This window comes from Manis pentadactyla, chromosome 14 (assembly GCF_030020395.1).
Source record: "Manis pentadactyla isolate mManPen7 chromosome 14, mManPen7.hap1, whole genome shotgun sequence".
NCBI lineage: Eukaryota > Metazoa > Chordata > Mammalia > Pholidota > Manidae > Manis > Manis pentadactyla.
In genome coordinates, this window is record NC_080032.1 from 32648898 (window position 1) to 32661268 (window position 12371).

General features: G+C 36.7%; 1 protein-coding gene across 35 annotated transcripts in view; it reads left to right on the forward strand.

The window, feature by feature from the left end:
- Window positions 1-12371, forward strand: part of LRRFIP2 (LRR binding FLII interacting protein 2) — a 140217-nt gene that overhangs the window by 89714 nt on the left and 38132 nt on the right. For 26 of the 35 annotated variants that reach the window (XM_036921580.2, XM_036921576.2, XM_036921584.2 and 23 more), the window contains 3 exons: window positions 5160-5204; window positions 6598-6714; window positions 9480-9551. In XM_036921580.2, the coding sequence (XP_036777475.2) occupies window positions 5160-5204; window positions 6598-6714; window positions 9480-9551 (234 nt within the window). The remainder of the gene's footprint in view (window positions 1-5159; window positions 5205-6597; window positions 6715-9479; window positions 9552-12371) is intronic. The other 9 variants (XM_036921583.2, XM_036921589.2, XM_036921586.2 and 6 more) reach the window with 1 other exon arrangement.

Here is a 12371-nt window from a genome sequence, read left to right on the forward strand (position 1 = left end):
AGCTATTTCTGTATGACTTCAATCCTAGAAAATAATTTTAAGAGTGATTCTTAACTATTTCAGATTATTGGCTCTCAAATCTGGCTGTGCAATAGTCCCACCTTGCCCTGGGTCAGATCAAGGAATCTCTCTGCACACAGTTAGAAGATTGGCTCCCAAGTTTTTACCTAAAATATTGCCCATTTTATTAATTTGCTTAGTAACCTGCTTTTTTCCCGCCATTATAAGCAATTTAATTTATTGTGTACACCTTGTACTTAAAAACTTTAAGTTCTGTTAGCCTCTCCGTTGTGATGTCTGAATTAGTGGTTATGTCCTCTTGGCAACTATTACTTGGCAATTTTTTTAGTAACTACTCAGAAGTGAGAAAATGGACAGTTTAAAAAAATTTCCCTTTGCCTCTACTAATTTCCCAGGTAGTTATTTTGATTTATTTACATGTTTTTAAATAAAAATTGTATATATTTAAGATGTATAACATGATGATTTGATATACATGTACATAGCCTATGTGTATCTTAAATCATTGTGCCAAACACCTTATAACATAAGCAAGAGATTCTCTAGGGCAGTGGTTGGCAAATCTGGCCAGTACCCTGTTATCTTATAGCCTGCATGCCAATGGTTTGCATGTTTTTAAGTGGTTATTTAAGTACCTATATAAAAGCATTCTTAATTTTGCCTCTTGACAAAACCTGAAATGTTTGCTGGTCCCCTCTGTAGAGCAATTTTTTTCTCTATTATTATTTCTTTTAAAGCATACACTATAATTCAGTTCATTGTAGACAAATAAAAAAGAGACTTGATGTTGATAAACTATTTCTCCCCATCCCTCATGCTCTTTTAAAAAAGGTAAGCTGGAAATTTGCATTTTTATATGACATATTCTAATTTTAAAGGGCTGGCAATGAAGTCAGAAATTTAAAAGGCATCTAATGGCTTTCCCATTGTGGGTCAAATATACGTGCACACACTACTGGTTTATAACTTCTAAGCTTTCAAAAAAGGGTTCCAGGCCCTGATTTGGCAAGAGTCATTGTATAGTCTCTATGGTTGCTCTAGCCTCTTATCTTCTGCATTGTTTTCCTTTCTGTCCCATAGGTCAGGCTAGATAAAGGAAAAGAAACTACATGTGCTAACTTCAGTTTTGTTGACTGTTAATAATCAGACCATTTCTGACTAGAATTCTCAGCCAGCTTTGTTTTAGATTATTAAAATTAATTATTCCTTTCCCTTCTGTGGTTGGAAAATCAGATCTTCTATTTTCTATTGTTTTATTCCCCCCAAACAGAATTTTTAAAAATTAATTAATTAATTAATTTTATTAAGGTATTATTGATATACACTCTTATGAAGGTTTCACATGAAAAAACAATGTGGTTACTACATTCACCCATTATCGTGTCCCCCCCATACCCCATTGTAGTCACTGTCCATCAGTGTAGTAAGATGCCACAGAGTCACTATTTGCCTTCTCTGTGCTACACTGTCTTCCCCCTGATCCCCACACACCATGGTGCCAATCATAATACCCCTGAATCCCCTTCTCCCTCCCCCCCACCAATCCTCCCCCACCCTTCCTCTTTGATAACTGCTAGTTCCTTCTTGAGTCCCAAACAGAATTTTTTAATAGTGTTGGAATCTAATGACTACATTAGAATAGATTAGAATTTAATGATAGGTTAAACTATATTGTAAATACTTTATTTGATTATAATTTTTAAGAAAAAGTTAATTTGGAACAAAAAACAAGTCTTTATTTCTACTTTTTCAAGTGATGGCATCAAAATGTATTCACAAGTAAAATGCTCTGTTTCTATTCAAAAAGTTTCAATTTACTTGACTGTTTTTAGTAAAGTAAAACTATCTGTCAAACTAAGTAACCATATGCTGAAACAAAGTTCAAAGGGCCTTTTAATCAGAGAATAAATATCTTTCTTTTAGGAAGAAACAGTTTCAAAGATCTGACAAGATACACATTCTAAGAATATTTCTCTCTTGCTAATTTCAACAAATAATCAAGGAGTTTAAAGAGAAACAATTCATAATCTGTAATGTCCAAGCATTTTCAGATATTTCAGACATAAATAAGGCAAAGGCATTTATTACTGGAAAGATTATATTTAAGACTTTGTTCACTAGTTGATAATTTGAAATTCTTTAACAAAATATTACTTTTGAACTTTAAGAATTCAAATTGGAATATAAAGTTTGCCAGCAGGTTCTCTTTTTTATACATTAATACTAATATGAGATATTATAAGCTTGTTCAAAGCTAACTTTCAATTTGCAACTATTAAGGAAGCCCTTTTCTTGATCAGAAAATTACCTATTTACTTATTTAAGGTATAGTGGCATAATATTTACCTGAAAAGTTTCAGAATATTAGGCAATAGCATCAATGATAAGTCCTGAGGACCTTGTATTTTTACTTACCTTTCTATAAGCCACTTTTTCTTTCTTTCTCTTTTTTTAGCAATTTGATGATTTATTTACAGTATTTTTTCCTATCTCAATTTAATTTGCTTATCTTACAGAATTGTGATCAAATAGTATGTATAGCCTTTGTTTTCTGACTTTTCACTTACTAATCTTGTATTTTTCATATTATTGCATATTCATTTTTTCCATGTTATTCATACACAACAATTTTTTTATCGACTGTAGTGACCATGTTTTACATTTGATCTTCAGATCTTACTCATCTTAGCTGAAAGTTTGTACCCTTTTTACCAACTTTTCCCTATTTTATACCTTATTAAATATGATTAAATTTTGTTCCATTTAAAAGCCTTTTCAGGATCTGGCAGATTCTTTGGGTCATCATTATGAACAGTAGCTTGTCATTGCAATGTAGCTCTGTGGGCCTCCTGGCTGTTAGACTACTTGGACTTTTAGAATACCAGGTTTCAACTAGCTGTTTTCTAAGTGGAAGACAGCACATGATTATAGCACAAGTAAGAGTGCAAACTGAAGAGGCTCTGGCCAAGTCACTGCAGCCAACTGGCTGGACTGCAGCATTGTTGCTCTGGACATTTTTGCTGCCTTAACAGTCCCCGAGGTTTGGCGCATGATCAGTTTGGGTTGCGACAATTGGGATCTGTCAGAAGACAGTGCAAGCAAGAGAATCAACATTGTCATGGACTAGTTCAATGATGCAACTTCTGAAGTGTAAGATTATTCCAAATTAACTGCCTTTTAAAAAATGGCTGAGTTTGGGGATCATTTTTGGGAGGGGAGATATGAAACAGGATTTCAAATAGACCTAGAAGGATGTTTCTGAATGCTGTTTTTCTCTTTAACTCACTGGCAGAAGAGGGTTGAAAGATATCCTGAGGAAAATAAGGTTGTTTATTTTAGATACAGTATTTCTTACACTCTGAAGAATAGCACATTAAATATTAGGCAATCTAGCATAGATGTGATGTAAGGTACTCTTTTTTTTTATGGCAATAAAAATTGCCAATATTAAAAACTACTTTCATTGCCTCTGTTTTAAAACATTTCATACGTGGTTTAAAAAAATCAAAGTCAACTGAAATCAATTCCTTTTTAAGAATATTACAGGAAGAAGTAGTAAAAAGCTCAAAGTCTAAGATATTATTTATATTATTGATATAGTATATACAACAAAGGTGTTTACTGAGAGAGAAAGCATAAATATGGGTAATGGAAAAGAACAGAAAATCTTTCAGATATGAGGAAGTTAGAGGGAAGTGATCTGAATAGAGCCAGAATTAATGATGTTTTGTGTTTTAATAATTAACTCAGGAAGGTTTTCAGACCTCTTTTCTAGATTGGGCTATGACGGTTGGCCCAGGAATAGGAGTCTGGATGTATTTTCATTTAGTTAAATCTCTATGTGCTTCATGGTGATTGGGACAGTATATATAGGTAAATAATATGAACACTGGGATTAAACTTTACAAACTTGAGACCTGAATCTGCCCCTGACGTTTAGCAGTTGTTCAATCTTCAGCAAAATCTTTCACCTCTGAATTTCTCTTTCCTTGGCTATAAAGTCAGGGTTTTGGACTAGACCTAGACCTTTATGGTACACCTCTTCCCACCTGCTGGCTTCTTGAAACCCTGTCTAACTCAAACAAACTTCAAGTCTGTCAGCAGGAGATAGGATAATTCAATGACGGTATGTCCAGACAGCAGGGTAGTATGCAGCTGTTAAATAAATGAGGCAAGGCTCTAAGTGCAATTGGACTATGATTCATTTATTCATTCATCCAGCAAAATTTGAGTCCTTCTATATGCCAGGTGCTATTCTTGGTGTTAGGAATACAGAAAAGAGCACAGACACAGAGTTTACATTGATGAGAGATCAGACAATGAATAAATTATAAATATCATGGGGTCAGGGAGTGATAAATGCCATGAAGAATAATGAAGTGCTTTCTCTAATCTCTGAAACTTGGTAAGGAGAAAAGGAAGATTTGGAATATACATGGGACACTGCTGATAGAACATTTTTAAAAAGTGGGGCTTGCTTGCCCTTGGATTGAGAATTGGAGGTCAGGGGATGGTCTAGTAGGGACAGAGGCTTACTTTGAATACCCTTTTGTGCTTTTGATTTTTTCTTTTTTGATATGTGTGCATGTATTTACTTAAAAAAAAAGCCAAATGACTGAATTCCTGATGTTGCAGGGGGAACATAGTTTGGTGATATATTTTAACATGCTTTAGTCCATTCTGAACTTTTTTGGCTATGTGTACTAGTCTTATCTATTTGTCCTGTGTCCTAATAATGCTTAGATAATAAAGATTTATGGCTTTGGTTTTCCAGACTTTTCCTTTTGATGTACACAGGCTTTTAAAAAATTAATGTTTGTAATGCTGAAACTTGTTTATTTATCATTTTCTTTAATGTGTTTCAAATACCATGAAAAGAAAATCTATCTGAAAGTTCTAAGCTTTTGCACAAGAACAGCTTGCTTATTAGTCTATGTCTTCCTTTGGATAAAAATTAAACTTCTTGACATTTTGTCTTAGTGTGTCTCAACTTTTATTTCAGTTTTAGTATGTTTACTTTTAGGTTCCAAACATTAGCTGAACTTGGAGAACTCAAATGAGATCACTTCCTTTTTTTCACCCTTAAAAAATCAACATGCTAAGCATCTTTCCTGATTTTTATCTCTGTTCTTTTCTAGTTGGATGAAAAATCTGACAAACAGTATGCTGAAAATTACACAAGGGTGAGTATATAAATTCCTAAGGGAACTAAGTTCTCAAGATCAACTCAAGTTACTTTCTACTATTTTATTATTTATTTTACTACCATTGAACTGATGAAGCTACTCTTCCTCTCCATGTACTTCCTGTCCTTGACCCCCCAAATTCCTCTGAGGTTGAATCATGTGAAGTCCTGGGAAGAGAAAAAACACTGCATTTTATTTCCTTGAATGACACCTCTTCAACTGGTGGCTACTCTTTTGATTTTCATTCCTTTAAAGTTTGATCCTGAGAAACCATTAAACATTGAAAATAAAGTGTCTTTAGGCATGGTGGTGACAAACTGAGGGTTTTTTTTTTTCCCTTTATAGATAAATTATTTCTTTGAAGTAAAATAATTCCTTTCTAGGAGGTGCTTTGTGTTAAAGTCTCTTTCTTCTGGAAGTGTTTTTACAAAGTCATTTTAGGGAAATGATCAAGGTTAATTTTATGTTGTATCAAAAAATATATATCGGTTCTGTCCAGTAGAAATTTAGTACAAACCATAAATGTAAGCCACATATGTGAAGTTTAAATTTTCTAGTAGCCACATTACAACAGTAAAAAGAAATAGGTAAGTTTAATTTAAATAATAGATTTTATTTAACCCAAATATCTAAAATATTTAAACATAATCAATATGAAAAATTATTAATTTGGTATTTTATATTCTTTTTCTCTACAGAGCCTTCAGAATCTGGTGTATGCTTTACACTTAAAAAAAATCTCAATTCGAACTAGCCACATTTTAAGTGCTCAGTAGATAGGTGTGGCTAGTGGCACTGTATTGGACAGTACAGATCTGTGCCATTTATTGATTCAGTAGCATAATCTCACACATAAGTAGTTGTGGTAAGAGCTGTCTAAATGCACAGCTATACACAATGTTTGCTCCTGGCTGCAAACAGTGTCTCCAACTTTAGCAACAAAGTACTAGAAAAAGAAAAAATTCAAAAGAGGTAGCTTCAGGAACTAAATAGGAAGACTTCTAATTAACATACCAATCATGAAGTTCTAAAACTGTTTTAAATTAATCTGAAGTGCTCACCCAGTGTTGTTTACAATACAGCAAAGTTAAACCTAGGAAACAAACAACTCTCACACAAACTGTTTCCTTCTTTGTTATTATGAATTCTAAATTCTAGTCAAGCGTGTGAGTGAGTGAAGCTGTGCTCCATGTTCCTGGCACTCCCCTGGTACCCCTGCCCTGGATGTGCCCCCCTGTCAGAGCCCATCTAGATTGCCTAGAGATTACATTTATAACTTACGGTCCACACACATTAGATCTGCTCCACCACCCTGCCCATCCTCAGTGTCCACAACAAACATATTTTAAAAGAAACAACACTCAGAAGTGTCATATTTCTTTTTCTCCAGCCTTCATCTCGAAATTCTGCCTCAGCAACAACCCCTCTAAGTGGGAATTCATCCAGACGAGGGAGTGGGGACACCAGCAGCTTACTAGATCCAGACACCTCATTAAGTGAATTGAGGGTAAGTCACAACTTTTGGTTTGATTTTTAAAAACAGTCTTTTGGCTTCTTTGTAATATACTGTATACTGGAACTCTTTAACATTTCATGTGACTTAGTAGGAAAAAATATGAGGATGAATTCTTTTAAAAAATTGTTAATACAGTTCAAGAATGTGACTCAGGTCTGGAAGGAAGAAGATGAGTTCATTCTTTTTCTGTTCTCCTTCCTGAACATTTGATGATACTGGAATGAGCTCTGCTAATTTACAAATGCCAGAAAAGCTTTTCAATTTTGTAAAAGTAATTCTTTCAGATGTAATTTGCCATATTTTAAATGGAAAATATGTGGGTGTACATGGAACCAGACTCTGGGAACCATTGGTCTTGTGGGCCATTCTGGTAGTATTTGGCTGCTTCAGTACACTTATCTCGGAAATGGTTCATGATAAGCAAGCATACTAATTTTGGGATAACAAATACCCGAGCAACGAAAAGCTCATCTACCCATTAGCTGAATCCCCATTCTTATTAACTCTTTTATTTGAAAGATGGGACTTTCAAAATGTATTTTAGTATCTGTTTGCCGAACCTGCTGTTTTTGAGGAATGGAGAAAGAGTGAAAAAAGCTACATTCATGCATTCACTCAACATTTATTGAGCACTGGGTCCCAGAGATTTAGGAAGCAAACACATTTTGGACTTCAGGAGTTCACTATTTCATAGGGAAGACAAACTGATACAAACCAGGAAAACCAGGTGATGGGATGGGATGGTAGTAGCAGGAACAGGGCTGGTAAGGGAACTCAGAGAAGCATCACCTAATAAGGAAAAGAGATAACAAAAGGCTTTTCAGAGGAGATAAACTGTGAAGGAAGAAAAAAATTAACCAGGCAAAGAAGGGGAAGGCTTTTGCACAGAGATGGATTCAGAGGACCAGGTTCTCTGTATAGCAGAGTTGCCAGAGGGCAGGATGGGAAGTGAGGAGTAGAGGTGGGTGAGAGGGAAGGCCGGCCAGGTAGTGATGGGGCAGGTCACAGCGCATCTGGTGTGGCAGTCTAAAGGATCTTGGTTCTACCCTGACAACTACGGAATATTCAGTAGCAGTGCATCTGATGTGCATTCTTTTAAAGATTGTCCACAGATGGAAGGAAGTGGAGGTGGGGAGAACAGTCACCTGCAGTTGAACAGTGAGAATGAGATGAGCCAGTCAAAAGTGTGATGGGAGAAAATGTAAGAAACTTGCTCTGAAGAGAATACTGGAGGACAGGGGGTGGTCTGTTAATAGCGGAGAGAGAGAAAGAGGCTAGAGAAGGTTTTTGTGTTCTTTGAAAGGTGGGCTTGATTATTTTCATTGGTTGGGTTGAGCCAGTAGAGAGAGACTATGATGGTGGGGGAAGGAGGGGTGATGGCAAAGTGCCAGAGTGGGTGAGAGGAATGTCCAGGCTCAGATGTAAGGGGTGGCCTAACGTGGAGGCCCCCTCCCACTGCCACAGTAGAGGAGGAGGCAGAGCAGGTGATGGCTGAGTAAGATTGTAGGCGGTGCAGGAGCAGGAATCTGGCTTGTGAAATGGGAAACCTGTGAAAGTGGACTGGGGGGTTAGGGTTGGGTGGAGAGGTCTGAAACAGTGTGGGTGGCAGTAGAGGAGAGCTGACCCAGGCCATCATGGTCCCAGCTTGAAGGGGACCGTGTTTACTGAGCTCTTCCTAAGCACCAGGCTAAGTAACTGCTGGTGCTGCAAAGTGAGTACGACAAACTCTTTCCTTTAGGAGCTATTTCCCAGTGGAACAAAAGACAGGAGAACCAGGCCTTCCCACCCCAGCTGAAGGCAGAACCCTTAGCTGTGCTTTTCTTCTTTGAAAGAATGACTTCCTAGCATTTGGCTCCTGCAGGCCCTCAATAAATGCCTGTTGAATGAGTCAATGAGTAAAACAGACCTACTAAGGAGGGAATGAAAGGGGCAGGGGAATATAATACAGAAACCATGTATAATCAGCCTTTGATAATTGATCCTGTCTGTAATTGCAGAATTGTATTTGTATTTTGGGCCCTGTGACATTTATTTCTCACCTAAATCAAGCATCCAGAATAGGCCTTATGTAGCAGGGTCAGGTACAAGAGAAACAATATTTTCCATTTAAAATTGACCTGCTTTACTTCTCTTAAAAGGATTATGGTAACATTTGGAGCAAATGCTCTTCTCATCCTTTAAATGGTGTCCTTAGGATAGACTCTCTCATTTGACGTATTTAAAGTGTTTGTGTTTTACTTTTTCCCAAGTTAAGTGCAGTCAGTAGCCAAGTTATTGAAAGGAAGCTATGTTTTTAAACATTTAGTAGAATTTTTTAAAACTTCTGCATGAGGTAGTAAAATTTGCTGCTTAAAATTGACTTACTATATATTTTACATACTTAAAGGTGAAGCTTTATGCTAAAATTATTTACAAAATTAAAAAAATTGTATGTTAAGAAATGCTGTGATTTATTTAGCTTTTTTCCTTGTACAATCCCACCCCCATTTGCTAATACTGTTTCAACAGGAGTTAATGTCAAGAAATATTTAACACCTCAGATTGCTTTCTCCAGACCTTCCCTACATAGTCCCTAGATATTTCCTATCACCTGACCTGCCTGCCCCTTTCGGTGGTTTGGGGGGACAGTTATATGTGTGATTTCTCTGCTTTTAGTCTGGAATATACAAAAAATACTTGTTTTCATCTGAATCCTTTGAAACTGAAGATATATTTATGCATGGTTTTATGCAATGGTTCATTCCTATATCCTGCAGGATATCTATGACCTTAAGGACCAGATACAGGATGTAGAAGGGAGATACATGCAGGGGCTTAAAGAACTAAAGGTATCAGGGTCCGCTCTGCAGCCCAAGCATGCTCTCTGTATGCAGAAGTGTCGGGTGATGGCGGTTTCATGAGTTGTTAACCCTCCTGCACAGAGCTTTACTAACAGTGTTTGTCTTTCAAGCATGTGCTTAACCTGCAATGCATAGGAATGGTGAACTTTCTCTGCTTATGTTTAAATGTTTAGTGTAGTTTTTGGAATATTCAGTAAAAGATAAGATACCTTACAGTTTTTAAACCTTGTAAATACTTTCATGTCCCTTGTGTCTTAGCCATGTAAAACTGAATTGGGCAAACGCCTAAAAGGTATCTAAGAATAGTTTCTAATTGAAATTGGATCTTAAAATTCTTCCAAGCTAAATGAGGGAGTATTGCCTATTTTTGTCACCACATTTAGTCAATATTAAAGGCAGGGAGGAAGCATCTGAGATAGCATATTATGAATATTCCCTCTGGAGGAAGGACCCTGAAGCATTGAGCCTGTGTTTTCTATTTCTGTCAGTTTTTTTTTTTTCAACCTGTAGGTCAGTAAGGATTACACAGATTTAGTGTCTTAAGGAATTTGGAGGTACATTTAAATGAGCCCTTTTATGAGCAAGGATAGTTACCAGTTTTCAGTATAAGTGTCCAAGCCAGGCAGATGTTTTGGTTGTAAACAGCCCTTGTTTATCAGGCTCTTCCCTGTGTTTTATTGTGAAGTTCAAACCTAATATGAGGAAACTAGAAGTTTGTCTGAACACATTTGCCTGTATCTGAAAGAGAATCACACATCAGGGCTCTGAAAAAGCGTCAACAAGGCATTCAGAAAAATGATGCCCGATATCCCCAAAGGACAAAGCATGGACATAATAGGCAGCTCTTTCGTCAGCCTCCCTGGCAAGCTACCAGCCAGAACCTTCATGCAGGTTGATTGTTGTCCATAAGGAACTTCCAGTTAAGACTCAGGACGAGAAAGGGTGGGAAGCCCTATGGAGATCCCAGCAGGGGAGCCTGGAAGCTGCTGCTACAGGCTTGCCAGTAACCGTCAGAGGACCACTGTGGTCTTACTGCTGTAACTGTCAGGGTTTGATCCCCCTTTTAATGTTTTAGAGAGAAGACTTTTAGAAATATCTTGGATCAAGGGAACAATCTAATACATTAAATAAATACACTCATATGAAAGTTTCATATGTAACAATGTATATCAGGAAAGCAAGGGATTCAGAGGCAGTCTTACTTTTTATTTTATTTAAATTTTTTTCTTATGTTTTATATCTACCATTATTGCATTCTTTGACGAATGCAAAAGAACAGGTTAAATTTTTTTGAGATTGAATAGATAAGATTCCTTTTCTTAATTCATAGTACTATATAATTGAACTTAAGTTTATATTTATTCTTGACATGACTCTTTTAAATGGAAGAAAAAATCATGAAAAATATCTGATTGATGATCCAGCATGGTGGTGTGAGGTATCATATCCTGTAAAAAAGGGTGCTGGGTCATTGCTTGTGGCCTTTGGGGTGCTTTCCCCATTCTTGCCTCCATCCTGAATCACCTGGTCCTGTTAAAATTGATTGCTGAACTCTCTTTCCAGATTTTCTCGTTCAGTGGGTTTGGGATGGGGTTGAAAATCTGCCTTTTTACCCAATTCTCAGGTAATGCTATTGCTGCTAGTTCAGAACCCACACTTGAAAATTACTGCCTTAGATGATTTAAGTAAAACTAATTCTTAATGAGAATCATGTAACCTAGGTTGAAACCATTAAAACTCCCTTGACACTTGAATTTAAAACAGTCTTTTGTGGCCTATTGTTCAAAGAAAGAGTATATTCCATAAATTTTATGTCAAATTTATTGTGTAAAAATATATTGTATTCTTGCATCTCTGCTGTTTTAAGTCTGTGCGCGTCTTTGGGTTTGAGGTGAGTCTCTTGTAAGCAGCATATGGATGGATCTTGCTTTTTTATCCATTCTATTACTCTGTGTCTTTTGATTGGTGCATTCAGTCCATTTACATTTAGGGTGATTATTGAAAGGTATGAATTTATTGCCATTGCAGGCTTTAAGTTTGTGGTTACCAAAGGTTTAGGGTTAGCTTCTTTACTGTCTTACTGTCTAACTTAACTCGCTTGTCGAGCTATTATAAACACAATCTGATGATTCTTTATTTCTCTCCCTTCTTATTCCTCCTCCTCCCTTCTTCATATGTTGGGTGTTTTGTTGTGTGCTCTTTTTAGGAGTGCTCCCATCTAGAGCAGTCCCTGTAGGATGCCCTGTAGAGGTGGTTTGTGGGAGGCAAATTCCCTCAACTTTTGCTTGTCTGGGAATTGTTTAATCCCTCCTTCATATTTAAATGATATTCGTGCTGGATACAGTAGTCTTGGTTCGAGGCCCTTCTGTTTCATTGCATTAAGTATATCATGCCATTCTCTTCTGGCCTGTAGGGTTTCTGTTGAGAAGTCTGATGATAGCCTGATGGGTTTTCCTTTGTAGGTAACCTTTTTTTTCTCTCTGGCTGCTTGTAATACTTTGTCCTTGTCTTTGATCTTTGCCATTTTAATTATTATGTGTCTTGGTGTTGCCCTCCTTGGATCCCTTGTCATGGGAGTTCTGTGTACCTCTGTGGTCTGAGAGGCCATTTCTTCCCCTAGTTTGGGGAAATTTTCAGCAATTATTTCTTCAAAGACATTTTCTATCCCCTTTTCTCTCTCTACTTCTTCTGGAATGCCTATGATTCTTAAATTATTTCTTTTATATTGATCACTCAGCTCTCTTAAAATTCTTTCATTCCTGGAGATCCTTTTATCTCTCTCTGCATCAGCTTCTCTGCGTTCCTGTT